This window comes from Callospermophilus lateralis, chromosome 13 (genome assembly GCF_048772815.1).
Source record: "Callospermophilus lateralis isolate mCalLat2 chromosome 13, mCalLat2.hap1, whole genome shotgun sequence".
Taxonomy (NCBI): domain Eukaryota; kingdom Metazoa; phylum Chordata; class Mammalia; order Rodentia; family Sciuridae; genus Callospermophilus; species Callospermophilus lateralis.
In genome coordinates, this window is record NC_135317.1 from 77,690,179 (window position 1) to 77,707,876 (window position 17,698).

Sequence of the window (17,698 nt, forward strand, 5' to 3'; positions counted from 1 at the left end):
TCCTTCCTTCCTCTGGCTGAGAGAGTCCCCCCAAAAGCAGAATCAGCTCCTGGGATAAGTCACCGCTCCAGAGCTCAGGGCTTTTTAAAGGCCTTGCTCTGAGAGGTGGGGCGGCTCCCGCTATTTATAGGGACTAGGAGATTCCTGTTCCTTGCTCAGAGCTGGGCCTTGCTCAGGCCACCCTGGGAGGTGGTCAGCTCTGTCCTCTCTCCTGCCTCCTCCACTCCTTCACCCTTCCCCCATCCTGAGTGTCATCAGAGTTCTAAGAGGGAGCCCTGGCTGGAGGCTCCTTGAAGAAGCGCGGGCAGAGCAAACGTCTCTTGCCAATTTGGAGGGGAAATGAGGCCTTGGTCCTCCCCACCTCAGCTGGGGGCTCAGCCCGCCGGGAGGGGGGATCCCTTGGGCCCTCGGCCTGTACCCCCACCCCGCCTTCGCCGGGCTTCCAGCCGGAGGGACCCTCATCCCAGGCCTGCTGAGCCATCTCTGGAAATGGCTGGCTCCAAATGCCAGCCTCGTACCCCCGCTGCCAGCCTCTGCCTGGCAGACTCCCCCAGCCAGCATCGGGAGATGGCACCAGGGCCTGCCAGCCGGGCAAACGTAAGTGGCTTTTGTTTTCCTCCAGTGCCAGTGAGTGGTACGGAAAGGGCATGAAAATGGCCTTCAGTAGCCATTCTGTTCTGCCCCTCTCCCTCTCCTGCCTTGGCCTCCCGGCTCCTCTCTGTCTCTCTCTTTTGTGGGTTAATTGCTGACAGTGGTTCTATTGTTTTGTCCAGGACACAGGCATGCACTTGGCAGAGCCAGGGCCTCACATGCCAACTGCCCCTACGACTGTCCTCCCCTCTGTGTCCCCCACCCCACACAGCCAGGGGTGCAAGGCTGCTGAGAGGGTCACCCAGAGAAAACAGTCACATTTTCAAATGAGGAGCTCAGTTGCTGCCATCTGCCCTGAGGGGCAGGGAGGACCTGAGAACAGCCAGTGGGGAGGGTGAGAGATGAGAGGTGCTGGTGGTGTGGGTGCACAGACTCAAGCATCAGGCTCCGCCCTGGAAGCAGCTGTTAGAACCGGCTGCCAGACTCCCTGGAGCGCAGGCCTCCTTCTCTGGGATGGCCGACCTGGGCAGGTTGTCAGGCAGCAACCTGTCAGCACCAACTTGCCACCTACTTTCTCCTCCTTGAGGCTTATTGGAGGACTTCTTTAGGCCCCTCCTGGGTGACTGAGAGCAGCTATGGATGGGAAACAGTTGTGGGTCTTGTCTGACAACCCCAGCACCACACCATGCTCTGGGAGAGGAGGTAGGCCAACCAGGGCAGGCTGTCCAAGTTCCAGCCCTTCAGAACCAGCAAGCTCCAGAGCCAGCAGGAAGGAGCTAAGCCTTCTCCCAGGTTCTCTCCTGCCCAGACCTCTGCTTTGACACTTTCTTCCTCAAATAGCACTTACGGAGAAGGCACATGTGTCTGAGTCATCGTCTACCAAAGGGCTCTAGATCCAGCTCCCTTTGCACCTCTGGGGTGTCAGAGGGCCAAGCCCCTCCTGGGACCATCTGGAACCCCTGTCTGCCCTGGCCTCAGTGGAAGGGCTGGGATAAATGGCCACCAGATCAGCTCCCACTTCACCTCTGGGAGCCTCCCCAGGAAAACTCTCGCCCCGCTTGGCCGCACACAGCCCACCTGGCTGCCCCGAGCTGGTCAGACTTGTCCATGGCACCCCACTTCCATACTCAGCCCAAGCGTCAACTCTTCTCTTTTAATGTGGCTGTTGGTCTCCCAGGATGACACACAAGTGTATTTCTGGATTTTCTATATTTTCATATGCCCCTTTCACTGTATCGAAGAGCTGGAAAGTCTTCACCCCTAGAGTCTGGTTTAGATGTGGGAGTCCCTTCAGGAAGGGGGTGCTGTAGGGGAAAGGCACTGAGTGGGCTGCTCTTCCCTTCAAGGTGGTCTCCCGGCACCACACTGTTGCCAACGGCCATGAGTTGTTTGAAGTCTCAGAGGAGAGAGACGAGGAAGTTGCCGCGTTTTGCCACATGTTGGATATGTAAGAGTTCAAGAATGGCTGGGGCCTGGGAGGATTGGGGTGGGGGAGGAGGGTCACCCATTTCTGAACTTACTTTAGAAGGAAGAAGAGCCTCAATTCAGAGCTATGAGATGCCTCCCAGATCAGGTGTCTGCAGGGTTTTGAAATCTTAGAAGCCTCATATTTTTATTAAAATTCATAAAATTCATCTAACAGTCCAGTCGACCTCACCACTTTAGGCCCTGACCCTCAGTGGCCCTTAGGAGCAGATGCACCCCAGGTAAAGGTAAGAGTGTTCTCTTGAACTGGAAAAAAAAAAAAAAAAAGGAAATGGATGCATCAAAGTTTTCTGTTAAACTTAATATGGAAATCTTTGTCATTTGGAACTCTCTCTGCTGTTCCACTGTGGGAAATATTTTGCAACTGTAGCAGAGAATGAAGAGGCCAGTTTCCCACGAGCTGCCTCCCCACAGCTCCCAGTCTGGCCTGCAGACCCAGAGGGCTAGGCTGAGTGGGGACAGAGGGACCCTTGGCCAGGAGGGTTCCCACAAATCTCTTGTCGACTGCTCTCTGAAGACACAGCTAGGGCCCTTCTCCCTCTTCCTGCACAGCCTTCGGTCTGGCTCTGACATCCAAGACTACTCCCTCACCGGATATGTCTGGAGCGCTGTAACCCCGAGCCCAGAACACCTTGGGGATGAGGTCAACCTGAAGGTGACAGTGTTGTGTGACAGCCTCCGGGAGCCACTCACTTTCACCTGCAACTGTAAGTTAGGGAGGGCATGTGAACTGGGGGAGGGGTAGCTATGTTTCGGACTGTAGTTAAGAACCTTTGGTCTCCATCCCACCTCACCTTGTGGTCCATGGGGATGGAGAGCTGTGGGAAAGAGACTGGCTCCGGGGCCATCTTTCTGTGTCCACAGCCACTTTCTTAAACCCCAGGCTGTTTGTTTGCCTGCATCATGTGGTTGGCAGTGATGCGGGAGAGGGCTTAGCTGGGGACAGGAGATCAATAGGGGCTGAGCCCTGCTTACCCCTTGCCCACCACTGTTGCTTTCCCCACCCCGCTCTTTTCAGGCTCCTCCACAGTAGACTTGCTCATCTACCAGACCTTGTGTTACACCCACGATGAACTGAGGGAAGTGGACGTGGGGGACTTTGTATTAAAGCCCTGTGGGCTGGAGGAGTTCCTTCAGAAGTGAGTGAAAGGGGGCAGAGGTTTGTGGGTGGGGCAGCACCTGCCTTCTGGAGGCCTGGGGTGTAGGGCTTGGGAGGGGGCGATGCTAGGCTCCTGCACTGGCAGCTCCGCCCCCTCCCTGCAGTCAGGACTCCTGCTTTCTGGGCACACTCCCGGCCACGTTGCACTTTCCCCAGGAGCTCCGTTTTCCAGCAGAGTTGGCTGGATCCTAAGCCAAATCTGCTGTGGAAAGTGCTTGGAGCTGGGATTAGGCAAAGTTGAGGTCCTATCTGCTTGCAGACTTCTGCTCGCAGAGATGTGCATACTGGGGGAGGGTGGTTTCTCCTCTCCACAGGATGTGCAGTGTCTTCACAGCTGAGGTAGCAGAACTAGGCAGAGGCGCCCTTGCGGAACCTAGGGGAGAAAATACAGTTGCTGTCTTCCCCTTCCCCTGCCAACACTCCTTTGTCCCGCTGGCCCATGCAGCGGGTTGTCCTCCTCCCAAGGGCTGGCTTCCAGCTCCTCTTCAGCCAGTGCCCTCTGCAGAAGGCAGCGTCCCTGGAAAGTGTGATGTGGACCAGCTGAAGCAGCCCCGTTTCTGCTACCCCAGGGCTCTGGAGGGCTGGGCTGTAGGGGAGGCAGAGGCAAGGTTCCCACCCCTGGCTGGTACAGTCGTGTGGCTGCAGACAGATCAGGTTGGCCACTGCCCAGCATTTCCAGCCACTTGGAAGAAGCAGGCCCTGGGAGTAGAGAAAGTTGAAAGCCACACTCCTTCCATCAAAGAGCCTGCTGGGTACCACTGCTCACTCCTTCTTGCAGGCAGGTCTAGATACCAAGATGGTCACCCATGAAAGACCATAGGATTGGTAGTCAGGAATGAAGATTCATTTTTTTAACTGATTTCAACCTTAGGGATATCGTGGGGTCTTTGACACGCCCCACAACTCCGGGGACACATTCAAACATGCCCCGTGTGGTTCTTACTTATGTCCTTACTTCCCTTAGAGGTAATAATAGGGGTCCGAGGTCATGATGTTGTGACAGGGAAGCCCTAGGCAGCCTCCACTGTTGGAGGAAACAAGGGCCATCAGGGGTCAGTTGGGCGCTGGGAACACCATTACGCCGGCTTGAATTTTGGCTTGCCATGAACTCGTTGTGAAGTCTGACTTTCAGTGTCCTCAGAAAAGAATGATGAGGGTTTGGGTTGGGAGTGTAGCTCAGTGGTAGAGCACTTGCTAGCATGCATGAGACCTTGGGTTCCATCCGCAGCACCCACCAAAAAAAATTGGTGAGGATTAAATGTGAGAGGGACCCAATGAGCAGTCAGTGAATACCAGAAGGAAAAGATCAGCCCAAAGAGAGGTCTTAATGGGGCTCTGGATTAGACATGTCCCACCATTTCCCTTGCAGCACCCCTAGTCCTGAAGCCCCTAAGTCCAGAAGTAGAAGGAGCTGTCAGGTTCTGCCTCTCTGCCAAGATCCAGGTAGAATATTACCAAAGTAGTGGGACAGGGTCAGTGGTCCTAGGGTCACACCCTTCCACTCTGTCTTAAATGCACCCAAAGAAAGCCTTCCACGGAGAAGGTCAAGCAGGCCCCTGGAGACCTGGTCCAGCAGCCCTCTCGCCTCCTGAAAGTTCTTGACCTAGTCACAGGCTCCTGACATAGGACAACTGCCCTGCAGTAGGGGTGGCAAGGACCCTCTGGAAGTTTCAGAAAATTGCTAGTTCCGAGGAACCCCTCAGGATTCCTATTCCATGCCTGGCAGGAGGGGCTGATATTGGTGGTGGTGGGGAGTGCTGGTCCAGGATGCTGGCTGCTCTCAGATAAGAACCTTGAGACACTCCTAGGGGAGGGTTGGGTTTCCTGCCACCTCCCCCACCCCCACCACACTCTTCCTTCCTCCTAGACACTCCCGCTGGGGCCTGCCCCTCTGCCCCGCCTCCCTACCCCCAGGCTTTGGCTGCTCTTCAGTCTTATCAGTTTGGACTCCATATTAGAGGCCAGGCCCCTCAGGATGTGGAGAATCCCCTAAATCCTGACTGGATTTGGACTGGCCTCCAGTCCTGCACCTCCACTGGCTTCTGCACATTCCCCTCCCTTTCACACCCCTCCCCTCCCCTCCCCTCCATTTTTGGCCTAGATTCCCAGCTCTGCTGAGGAAGGAAGTCCCGTTTCCGGCTTCTGTTACCCAGCTGCTGAGACCTGGCCCAGGCTGCAGTGTTGGCCTGGAGGTGGGACTCCCTCTGCCCCTTCTGTGGGTTTCCTTTCTGATTAAGGTGTGATTTGGAAGTGAGGAAGGGGCTGGGTCCCAGAGGGGTTCCCTAGGCCTCCTCCTCTAAATTGGGGTGGGGATGAGAGTCTCCTTTTCGGATGCTTGAACACTGTGAATAGTATGCACTTTTTAGGAAGCCCAAATCAGGTGGGACCCCCAGAGGAAGGGAGAATCAACTTGGGTGAGAATAATCATGATGGATTTGCTTTGTTTGGGACCAGCATCTTAGTCGTTAATATAGAAAGAGGGTGGGAACACCAGAGCCTGGGCACAGTGTGTCTCTCTTGGTTGTCCTCTACACTGAAGCTAAGAGACGGGGTGTAAAGAGCTGTCCCCTGAGAAACTCCCTCTCTTTCCCACTCACTCAAGCAGTTCCCAGCCTGGAAATGACCAGTGATAACAACACAGGTAAGAAATACCTGAGACAGCCAATATGTGTACAGCCCAGGGTTGTTTGGATAGATCCTTATGCCTTCCCCCATCTCCACCATGACATTTTCCAGGAGCCCAGGGCAGGGCCTGCAACACAGGTCCTAGCCCCACTCAGACTCCTCTGGTTTCTTCCTGGTTCTGTCTCCCGGAGGCTAAGGTATGTATCTCTTCCGAAGAACTCTCTAGGATGCTAATGGCCTTGTCCCCCTACCCCGCCAGCAAACATGCTTTGGGCAGCCACGAGTATATCCAGTACTGCCGCAAGTTTGATGTTGACATCCGGCTACAACTCATGGAACGGAAGGCTGTGCGCAGTGACCTGGCCAGGACGGTCCGTGTGGGGAGTGGTTGTTGGGTGCCCAGCGCCGGGGAGGTGGAGAAGTGATATGGGGCACGTTAGGGGAGTGGAGTGGGAGTGCTGAGATAAGGCATCACCCCTGCTGAGCAGAGCGCTCTGTACACAGGTGAATGATGACCAGAGCCCCTCCACCTTGAACTACCTCATCCATCTGCAAGAGAGGCCAGTCAAGCAGACCATCAGCAGGTGAGCAGGGGACCCATACTCGCCCATCTGCAGGGGATCTGGAAAGAATGGGAACCCTTGACATCAGAGCCTAATCCCCGAGCAGAGGACAGGGAGGGAAGGAATGGGTCTGCCAGAGCTGGGTCTTTTGTGACCTCTCCTGTGATTTTTCTCTGCCCCCAACTCCCAGGCAGGCCCTGAGTCTTCTGTTTGACACTTACCACAATGAGGTGGATGCCTTCCTGCTGGCTGACGTGAGTACTTGTCCTAGAGCTGGCCCAGGGGCGCTGCTGGAAGCTCCTCTGCCTCTTACCCGGGCTTCCTGGGACCAGCCAGCACCACCAGGCATCTGGGTAGAGCTGAAACCTTGCTGGCAGAGTACTTCTTTCCATCCCCCTCGCTCACAGGCCAGCCAAGATCACTACTGGCTGTAGAGCAGCTGGCAAGCGTGTAGAAAGGGGTTCCGCTCCCAAATAGAAGAAGTAGGTCAGGAAGTGTGTGCTGATCCCTGTCTCTGGAGTAGGACATCTCCAAGCAAAGGGAACTAGAGTTGTCTTCCCAGTGCCACACTTGAATGTGCGTTGGCACGTGCATCCCACCAGCAATGTTCAGGAACCTTGGGCTTGAAAGGTTTCATTGAGCTGGTGTCACAGGTAGAAAACCCTTAGGAGGTGGAAGGTCCCAAATGCACAGAGGGGCCAGCGCCCTTTCCACCTAGACTGGTGAGGGACCTCACACCTCAGAATTATGAGAATAAACATTTGCCCAAATGTCAGGAAGCTAAAAGCAAATCTGCTTTGAAGTGACCTTTCCTGCTGGGCGTAGTGGTGCACACCTGTAATCCCAGCGGGAGGCAGGATCACAGGTTCAAAGCCAGCCTCTGCAATTTAGAGAGGCCCTAAGCAACTCAGTGAGACCCTGTCTCAAAATTAGAAAGGAAAAAAAGTGTGTGGGGGAGGAGCTGGGGATGTAGCTTAGTGGTCAGTTGCCCTTGGGTTCAATCCCCAAAATCAAATTAAAAAATCGAAACAACTCTCGCTTCATTGACCTAGTTAGCATCGTGGATCCTTCCTTCTGGGGAGCTGGACTCTGTATCTAGCTCATCCTCTCCCCACTGCCAGAATCCCTTCACCAGTAGCCTCTACTTAAATATTTGCAGTGACGAGAGTTCTCTGACCATTCTGCGAATTGTGGCCCTCCCTGTGTTGGCAGGTGCTAGGACTAGAAAAGTATAAGAAATTTCTTAGCCTTTGGGCAGCTTGTGTGATTAGAAAAAAAGCGATAGTGAGTCCAGAGAAAAGGACAGCAAGGAGTTAATGAGCCCCTGGAGGGTGCTGGAGAGGGCCACTGACAGGGAAGCCCTTGTCAAGGAGCTGGTAGAATTTTGTCTGGCCCTTAATTTAAATGGATGTAATTAATCAGGGCCAGACAGGAGAGGGGATTCCACATGAGGAAACACGGGAGCCAGGTGCAGGGGGAGGGTAGAGTGGGCTGTCTATGGAAGTGGGATGGGTTGGCCTGGAGGTTGTGTACTGAGTTATGAGAAATCAGAAAGTGGGCAAGGAGGCCTGCCTGTCTCTTTGGCCTCATTACTCTTCCCTACAGATCGATTTTCTTCCACCTGCAGGCCCCTGAGGGAGACCTGTGTATGTCTGAATAGTAGAAGTGGCCAGGGGCAGACCGATGAGCCTGGGAATGAGAGGTGGTTGGGGGAATGGGCTGGGGTCCTGGGCCTGGCTCATTTAACACCAGATTGTTTGCGGATGCAGGATGTTTGAACAGGAAGCATGGATTCCACTAGTTCTTCCTTAGAGTCATTATCCCCTACACTTCCCAACTTATTCATTTAAGTGGGGAGGGGGAGGATTGGGGGCCACCAGTGTGAGAACAGAGCTGCCAAGCCTCACGGTATGGCCTCCCACAGGGGGACTTCCCGCTGAAGGCCGACAGGGTGGTCCAGTCTGTCAAGGCCATCTGCAATGCCCTGGCTGCTGTGGAAACCCCTGAGATCACCAGCGCTCTCAACCAGTTGCCCCCCTGTGCCTCCCGCATGCAGCCCAAAATCCAGAAGGTAAAGAGGCCTGGGCATTTGTAAACGTGGAGAAATGGGAGAGGAACGTTCATAGGTTACTGCGTTGCTGGGGTGACTAGGTGACCCTTTGCTAAAAAGACTCTTCTTGCTACTTCTGTCTTTTAAGCAGTACAAACACAAGAATTCTTGGAAAATGGATGCCAAGTGCATCCCCTCTTCACAAGGATAGGGGTGGGCCGGGGCCTGCCCCTAGGACGGATTGTGCAAGCCCTGGCCAGTGAAGGCTTATTCACAACCACCCAGGCGTTGCCTCGCGGTTTGCTTATCCATCAGGGTACAAAACCAAACGTCCCAAGAGCCAGGGGCTCTGTGACGCCACAGTGGGGGCTGTGTGCCGTGCAGATGGGGCCAGCGACACAGACACTGTGATCCTCTCAGCCAAGTGGCCTGGGGTTGGGCTTTTCATTAGGGTGGATGCAATGACGATTTTTATCCCCATCAGCTCCCTCTGTCCATCATGCGGCTCTGGTAGAAACCATTACTCCATCCTCCCTGGGGAGTCTCTGCTCCTCACATTTCAGCCCAGCCTGGCCCAGATGAGTGCAGCTGTACAAAGCCCTTTTTCCAGCTGTGATGAAAAAGGCCACGGTCCTGAAGCTCCCTCCCTCTTTTTTTTACCCAACAGGATCCCAGCATCTTGGCAGTGAGGGAAAACCGAGGTAAGGGGACTGCTGTCCCTCTTTGTCCCTTAGGAGCAACTAGAAACTGCCAGCTCTGCCTCTTTGATTTATGTGGCCGAGCTTGGCCTGCTGTGTGTGTGTGTGTGTGTGTGTGTGTGTTTCCCTGCAAGGTGTGGACACAGCTGGAGCCCACATTGCTTTCCACAAATCATTTTCTCATTATTGTTGCTAGTCATTCCTGTGGTGTCCCTGGAAGGGGTGATGAGGTGGGATAAGTGTGTGTGTTGTGGCCGGGAGAGTGAGGTGCAGCCAGCCCTCCCACCCAGATGGGAAAGCTCCCACATACGTACGTAGGCTGTGCTTCTTCTCCAAGCTGCTCACAGCCCCTACGTTTCCAATTTAGAACAGATCTTGGGAGAGTGAGAAAGGATTTTTCACTAGGATTTCTCTAGGACTTCCCCGTTGAGACTTTAATACAGAACTTTGCCTTTAAAGCCTATGTTGCTGGAAATCGTACCGTGATTCCCAGGCTTTTAGGTTTCATGGACCAATAAAATGCCCCAAAAAGTATTTGGGGGACCAACACAGAATCACCAGCATTTTTTTTTTTTTCTCTCCACATGCCAAACTCAGAGTCTTGCACCTGCTAGGCAAGTGCTCTACTGCTGAGCTACTCCCCCAGCCCTGCTAGCTTTTGACTTTGCCAAGAAATGACTTTTTTGAAACAACTGACAGTTTCTCAGTACTATCATTTGCTAAAAGGAAGTCTATTTGAACACAATCATATAAGCAGTAATATGTAAAAACAAGGACCATGTTTGAAACCAAGTAGCTTATTTCTTGATGCAAAGTTCAGGATACCCACCTTCTCTTTTCCCATTTCTTTTTTTCCTTTTTAAAATAATGTCATTGTATTTTTTGTAACTTTACTTATTTTTTTGTGTAGTGCTAAGGATGGAATCCAGCGCCTCACACAGGGTAGGCAAGTGCTCTACCATGAGCCACAACCACATTCCCCTCTTTTCCCATGTCACCATAGATGAGTGAGCTTTGGCACGGCCGTTGGAAACGGACGGGCATTTGGGGACCACTGTCCGAGACTTGCCCATTCTGGCCAGTGCCACGATGACAAGGTGGTGCTTGCTGAGGCCTCATGGTTCCTTCTTGACCCCTTTCTTTCATAGAGAAGGTCGTGGAGGCCCTGACCGCGGCCATCTTGGACCTGGTGGAGCTGTACTGCAATACCTTCAACGCAGACTTCCAGACCGCAGTGCCTGGCAGCCGCAAGCATGATCTAGTCCAGGAGGCCTGCCATTTCTCTGGGGCCCTAGCCTTCACTGTCTATGCCACCCACCGTATCCCCATCACCTGGGCTACCAGGTGAGTTGATGCTCAGTACCCTCTAGAGAGTCACCTGAGCTTAACTTCCTGTTGGCTTCTCCCGTCTGTCTACCTACCAGTGACCTCACATGACACCCCAGTGCTAGGATGTGTAGCATTGTGGTACAACAGGGCTGAGGGGGTGAGCCAAGTGCCCGAGGGGAATCCAGGCTGGGACATTGCTGAGAGTGAAGGTCCTGTAGGAGATGGAGAAGCACCTGCCATTCCTTCTCAGCACTGTCTGCCTCAGCATCCCTGCCCCCCTTCAGATCCAAGGCCCGCTGAGGGAGACAGGCGACAGATGGCCAGTTCCCAGATAGAGTGCACGCCCCAGGCCAATGACTGCACTCCCCTGCAGACAGCACAATGGGAGGGGCGGGGAGGTGGGGGATAACCCTTTGTCTGGGGTTCCTTAGGCCTGCAGGGGTGGGTGGGTGGAGGAGACGTTCATTTGGTAATCCTTAGCTCCTCCACTGGGTCCCCAGCATCCAAGGCCTGGGGGAATAGGCATTTGGTCCCACCCCACTCTTACCGGGCCCCTTCCCCCTCTCTTCCCTTCCCCTTCTCTCTTTGTTCCTCACTTAATGTATTCCTCTGGGCGATTGGCAGAGAACAAAGGAGGCAGCCTGGGAAACCGGGGCCTTCTCTGACCTCTTCTGTCAGGCACCTGTCATGAGCCACAGGGACCCCCATGTGTTGGCATTCATGGCCGCATATGTCGTTTTCCTCCCCCACCCGCTTTCTTGTGCGAATATGTATGCACACGCGTGTGCGCACCCACACAAACATACACATGCATATGTGTTCGGGCACACCCCGGACTGAAACTGACCTTGAAGAGTGGGCTGGATGGCCATTCCCGTTATAGGAAGAAAAATCTCAATGCTCAGCCGGGAGTCTGCTATCAGCAGAGGGATTCAGACTTCTCTCTGAGCATGCTTCCTCCAATAATGCTTGGTTGGCCTGTCCTTGACCCATGTTTCAGTTTCCAGAAACAGAGCACTTCTACTGCGGGGAAGTGGGGTTTGGCAGGAAGGGGATGCAAAGGTTTGGGTGACTGAGACGGGTTTTGGGGGTTGACTTCCTTCTGTCTTTCGTAGCTATGAAGATTTCTACCTCTCCTGCTCCCTCAGCCATGGCGGCAAGGAGCTGTGCAGCCCGCTGCAGACCCGAAGAGCCCACTTCTCCAAATATCTCTTCCACCTAATCATCTGGGACCAGCAGTAAGCGTCCCCCCATCCCCCCACCCCAGCTCCTGTGGATCTGCTCCTCCCTGGGAATGTTCCTGGGCAGATGAACAGACACAGACTGGGGGCAAATGCCTGGGTTAAACCAGGCTCCCTCACTACCCTAACCAGACAAGTCACTCATCAACCCTGAAGTCTCCATTTCTTTAACTCTTCAATGGGGACATGTAAAATTTCTACCTCTCAAGTTGTTAGGAAGATCCAATGAATCGTGTCCATAAAAGCTCTTTGCAATCTATAAAGGGCCATGTAACTGTTAGTTGTTAATTTAAATAATATCTCATTGCTTTGATCTTGTCTCTCTTAAAGAGTTTAACTAGTCTGGGGGGGACTCTACCTCTCCCTTCTTCCCAGAGTTCCCTTAGAATAGGCAAATGGTGGCTGGGGGTGGTGGTACACACCTGTAATCCCAGGTCCTTGGGAGGCCGAGACAAAAGGGTCACAAGTGAGCCGGGTACGGTGGCGCACTCCTGAATCCCAGCGGCTTGGGAGGCTGAGGCAGGACGTTCTCAAGTTTAAAGCCAGCCTCAGCAATTTAGTGAGGCACTAAGCAACTCAGTGAGACTCCCGTCCCTAAATAAAATACAAAATAGGACTAGGGATGTGTCTCAGTGGTCGAATGCCCCTGAGTTTAATCCCTGGCACCAAAATAAATAAAGAAAAAGAAAAAGAACTAAGAATGTGGCTTAGGGATAGAGTGCCCTAGGTTCAATCCTTAGTACTGGGAGGTGGGGATGGGCCAAAAAGAAAGAAAAGGCCAAGGATCTTGAGCTTTGTCCCCCATAGATAGAGAAGGGAGGTTTTCTAGAGAAATGAGATGGAGCCATGGAAAAAGGCTCTGGTTCTAGTTCTCACTCTAATCCTATATTTTTCTCCAGCTCACCTGTGCCTCAGTTTCTCAAAATGAGAAATGGGGACATTTGCTTAATTCGGAGGCAGCACTGAAGTAAGGTAGGCAGGTTGTAAATATGAAACCACAAATACAAGATAGTATTGATGGGGCTGGGGTTATGGCCGAGTGGAAGAGCACTTGTCTACCATGTTTAAAGCCCTGGATTCGATCCTCAGCACCACCTAAAAATGAATAAATAAATAAATGTCCAACTACAACTAAAAAAATATTTAAAAAAAAAAGATAATATTGATTACCATTTAATAATAACGGCAATTTGATGTCAGGAAGGTAGGGGTCAGCCAAGCAAAGGAGGAAGAAAATGGAGATGAGGGGGCTTTGAATGGTGGGTGGCACGGCAGGTGTGGCCTGCCTGTGCCTTGTCTGTGCTGTCTCCAATTCCCCCGCCTCCAGATGGTCAGACCGCCTCTTGTTTGGGGCTCCCAGCTTCACTTCCCCAGACTGACTGTCAGGGTCCTCATTTGCAGATGCTACTCAGGTATTTGGAGTGCGGATTGAAGAGACCAAGGAGGGTCTTTTGGGGGCCAAAGATGACCAAACTGGTAGACAGAGTCTGCAAATGTTGGGAGGGGTAGAATCTGACATTTTACAGATGGACAACTGGGCAAACCCTCTCTCCTGTCCTTCACACTTAAGTAATTCTTTTTTTTTTTTTTAATCTTTTAGTTGTAGATGGACATAATGCGATATTTTATTTATTTATTTTTATGTGGGGCTAAGGCTCGAACCCAGGGCTTCACACATGCTAGGTGTGTGTAAGGCACATGCTCTACCACTGAGCTCCAACCCCAGCCTCACACTTAAGTAATTCTTAGAGCAATAACTGCACTTGCTGGTAAATCCAACAACTATCAGGGCTGGAGATACTCCTTGGAGACACAGGATCATTCCATTAAATGGCCCTTGAGTTTCACTATCCCCTTGGGATTTCTTCGGCCTTAGTTACTGCTGATGTCCAGGAGAGCGGTGCTATACAGTGTTCTGGCTCAGGAGAACCACAAGAAATTGACTTTAGATACTTTTCTCAGACAGAATCAGAAATACAGAAGCCCAGCCTGCCCAGTGGGTCTCATTCTGTTCCAGATCTGAGATCTCCACCTTGAATCTAAAGGGCCAGTCTCCTGGGGCGCTGGCCCTGTGGAGGGCATGATCTCAGCCCTGCAATCCAGATGCTCCACCTGATACATGTGGGTCCTTCTTAGTCAAGACCATGGCATTCAGGAGAAGGCACCAAACTAGGGGGTTTGGAGCACAAGCTTGGCCTACCATCCTCTCCTTCTTACTGTAGATGCCATCCTGGGTAACCATTCACTCTAGGATGGGGACAATAATAGGTCCTCCCCTACAGGGTTGTTGGAGGAGCAGTTAGGAGGAAACTGTAAGTAAAATACCTGGCTCAGCGCCCAGTGCATAGCTAATGCTTTCTTCTTCATTGTGGTCTTCTTAGCTGGGGGGCCCTCTCAGTTCCAGTTTCTCTGTTCCAGGTGACTGATAAAGTGATTGACATATGGAAGTATTTGTGCATGGAAACAGTATCTGTGTAGCCTAGTTTCAGAGCAGTGACCACAGCGTCACATAGCAAGAAGTACAGAGTATGTGCTCATGTCACACTACTGAAGCTGTTTCTCCTCTTCCCTGATGAGGACACTGTGGGGCCAGAGGTATAAATTAAGTGGGCTCAGACTGTGAGTGGCCAGTCCAGGACTCGACCTGCCAGCACATTCTGGGAGTCCCCCCTGGAGGAGGGAGTCCTGCTGATGTGACGTTGAGGAATGGTGGCAGGCAGGAAGTTCTGGTCTTCAGCAACTTGGTGGTTTTCCTGAGCCACCCTGGGCGGATGTCCTGGGGACAGGCATACTAGATACACTCAGGGCCTGAGGAACTGGGTGTCTTTGTTGCATCTAGTGCTATGATCTCAGCAAGAAAGTCTCTTCATTCCCCTTTTCCTTAAGACACTGCTGGAAGCTTCTCCCTTCCTGGGCGGCAAGAAAGGGCTGGGGACCAGCTCCCTCTCCTTGGGTAGCAGGGTCAGCTGGTTCTGTCTCCTGTTGCCACAGTACAGGGATCAGCTAACTCTCAAAATAGGCCCATGCTCTGTCACTTCCAGCCAAACCCTGGCCGGGCATGTTCTCTGGCTGCTGCAGGGGCCCTAATTATAGCTGTGGGGCCCCCAGGGTAGCGGCAGCTGGGACGCAGCGGGCTGTGCCAGTCTGTGGCGACAGGCAGGAGCAGTACCTCACCTAGGTAGAGAGTCCCCTGGAGGAGACTGGCAAGGGACTGCGGGTGCAGGGGAGCTGTTTTATCTGAAACTGCTGACCTTGGGGGTGGCCTCCTGCCTCTGTGCCCTCTGGGTGTGAAAGTTGCTGGGCCTGGGCAGCAGGAGGGTGTGGCAGTGTGGACTTTGGCCCAGGGATAACTTCTGGGAAAGGTATGGCGGGTCCTCCCTCTTTCCACAGCTCCCCCAGCTGCAGCATCCTGAGCGCAGGGAGTGGCGGGGTGTGATCCAGGCAGAGCTGCCCAGGAGGGGACATCTGGGCGCGTGGAGCCAGCAGCCTGTCTCTCTCAGTCCTTTCCTTTTGTCCCTGCCAGTTGGCTTTCTGACCATTTGGGGACTTCAAGAAGCCCCTTCGCTTTGTCCCTTTAGCTTTGAGTTTGTTGGGGGTGAGAAAAAACCACCATGGAGCTAGGAGAAGGGACACCGATGAGGGGGAGGGCTGTGGGGGAGGGTGAACTGAGGGCAGAGAACATGGTGCTTCTTCCTGGTGTCTCTTATCGGGGTTGGCAGGGGGAAGGGGACTGTCAAATGGAAAGAGAGGACACAGGAGCAGCCCTGCTGACCCTCCACACCAGTCCTGCCCTTGAGGGAAGGAGGCTGGATTCTGAGGTGGCTCCAGCTGAGTCCTGTCAGGTACCAGGCGTAGTCTTGAAGTCAGGGAAGTTCCTGTTGTTCTGCTCGCTGGGTCTACTGGCCCCAGAGACACTGTGTGCTTCCAGGAGCTTCCAGTAGAGGTTTTGCATAGTTTCGGACCATCCTGGTTCATCAAGAAGGTTCCCCACCCCCACCCCGCAACATCAGGAACACACCTCTGACACCCTAAGAGGGAGGCAGAATTCTCTACTTCTACTTGACTTCCCAGGCCACCTGTCCCTTGAAGCCTCCTGATTTGGTCTCCTGTCCTCCCTAGGATCTGCTTCCCAGTGCAGGTGAACCGACTGCCTCGGGAGACCCTACTGTGTGCCACTCTCTATGCTCTGCCCATCCCCCCACCTGGGAGCTCCTCGGAGGCCAATAAGCAGCGACGGGTACCTGAGGCCCTGGGCTGGGTCACTACCCCACTCTTCAATTTCAGGCAGTATGTGAACCCCAGGGTAGCAGCTTCTTGGTTTGGGAGGGAGAAGGGGGAGGGAGACAGGGGGCTGAGTGCTGGACTAGCCAGTGTCCCTCAAGAGAGTTAGCTTCGTGGAGCACACTGGTGAAGTTCGGAGTCCCTTTAGTCCCATCCTGGATGAAGGGCCAAAAGAGAAATAGTGACCAGGACTGCTGATGTAACCAAGAGGCACTAGACAGGACTGATGGCACAGACTGGCAGGTAGTGGGGAGGGGAGCATGGGAAAGCAATGCTTCAGTAACATGTCACCTGGTCTGGTCACTAGAAGGACCTCAGAGGTCATCTAGCCCAGCCTCTCTACCTTACGAAGGTATCTCTACCAGCAGGTCACTCAGGCCAGGGAGCAGTCAGCTCAGGGGGCCTCCTGGAGGGGCAAACATGGAGGAAGGAAGAGGCCTCAGTCTATGGAGTAGAAGTGGGGAAGGGTGGTGGCTTCCAATAGTGAAGACAGATTTTTGAATTGGGGGGCAGGAGGGAAGCCGTCCACTTAGCCTGTGGGTTTGTTGGCTCATCTCACCCTCCTTCCTTCCCGCCTAGAGTCCTGACCTGTGGCCGGAAGCTTCTGGGCTTGTGGCCAGCAACACAGGAAAACCCCAGTGCCCGCTGGAGTGCACCTAATTTCCATCAGCCAGACAGTGTCATCCTCCAGGTGAGACCCCAGTCCTTCTCTCCCCACATCGGACACCCTCAGAGTCAGATCCAAATTTTCCCCCGTGAAGTTTGGTTTGGGACAGTAGAAAGTGCTAGAACTTGGCATAGGGTGATGGCATAACGGAGGCCACTGGGTGAATGTAGTTAGAGGCTGAGCGCTGTGGTTGCTGCCTCCCATCTCCTGGAGGTCAACTTTGATTTCAGGGAGCCTGAAGGTGGAGTCTGAGACCTTCCCCATCCAGGGCTCAGCTTATCAGAGTCCCTGTGTTGAACTCTCTTGCTTCTAAATGTCATCAAATCAGAGCTTCGCCTCTTGGGGCCTGAGGGGAAGCCTGACCCTCCTGCTCACTCAGTGCATTTGCAGGGTGGACCTCTTCTAGTGAGGGGAGCTTGTTAGGTCCTAGGTCCACTTACTAGTTCCCAGCTCCCCTTTGTTGTGACCGTGAGAGCCTTTGGTATGGAACAGGGAAAATCACAGTTGACAGAGAATGGAATAGAATGATACAGAGTGGATGTTCCAGGTGTTTTTATCTCTGTCATTGCTGTGTACCCAAGGCTTAGAATAATGCACCAAATCAGGGCTCAGTAAACATTTGTAAAGTGGAGGGAAAGTAGAACTCTTTTGGAGAACTGGCTCAGTGAGCTCTGATATCCACTTCAGGAGGACACCTGGTGGCAGAGAGCCCGAGGACTCTCTGCAGGGCCTAGAACTGGTAGGACTCCCACTGAGCATGAGGTCTCCGCTGCCAGCAGGCCCCAGGTCCTGAGGGCCTCCAGGAGCACCCTCAGGACTCCCCAGCCTCTGCTAGGATGCTCTCGGTGGCACCTGTTCAAAATTCTGGGGCTCGACACCTCACCCAGGAACCTCTCAACCCAACTTCTTCCTCCCTTGTTCACTTTCCCTCCCTCTGTTTCCTTTGTGTTTTGTTGAAAGTTATCACTCTCAGGGACTTGGACTTGGTGATCACCAAGTCCAACTGGGT

General features: G+C 53.3%; 1 protein-coding gene across 2 annotated transcripts in view; it reads left to right on the forward strand.

Moving 5' to 3' along the window:
• Positions 1–17,698, forward strand: part of Pik3c2b (phosphatidylinositol-4-phosphate 3-kinase catalytic subunit type 2 beta) — a 63,261-nt gene that overhangs the window by 22,917 nt on the left and 22,646 nt on the right. For both annotated transcript variants that reach the window (XR_013088495.1, XM_076832445.1), the window contains exons 3-14: positions 1,938–2,038; positions 2,629–2,783; positions 3,095–3,215; positions 6,120–6,231; positions 6,365–6,444; positions 6,614–6,677; positions 8,348–8,494; positions 9,141–9,174; positions 10,320–10,515; positions 11,616–11,738; positions 15,861–16,028; positions 16,602–16,713. Coding sequence is in view for 1 of the 2 variants with exons in the window: in XM_076832445.1 (XP_076688560.1) it covers positions 1,938–2,038; positions 2,629–2,783; positions 3,095–3,215; positions 6,120–6,231; positions 6,365–6,444; positions 6,614–6,677; positions 8,348–8,494; positions 9,141–9,174; positions 10,320–10,515; positions 11,616–11,738; positions 15,861–16,028; positions 16,602–16,713 (1,413 nt within the window). In the remaining variant the exon portion in view is untranslated. The remainder of the gene's footprint in view (positions 1–1,937; positions 2,039–2,628; positions 2,784–3,094; positions 3,216–6,119; positions 6,232–6,364; positions 6,445–6,613; positions 6,678–8,347; positions 8,495–9,140; positions 9,175–10,319; positions 10,516–11,615; positions 11,739–15,860; positions 16,029–16,601; positions 16,714–17,698) is intronic.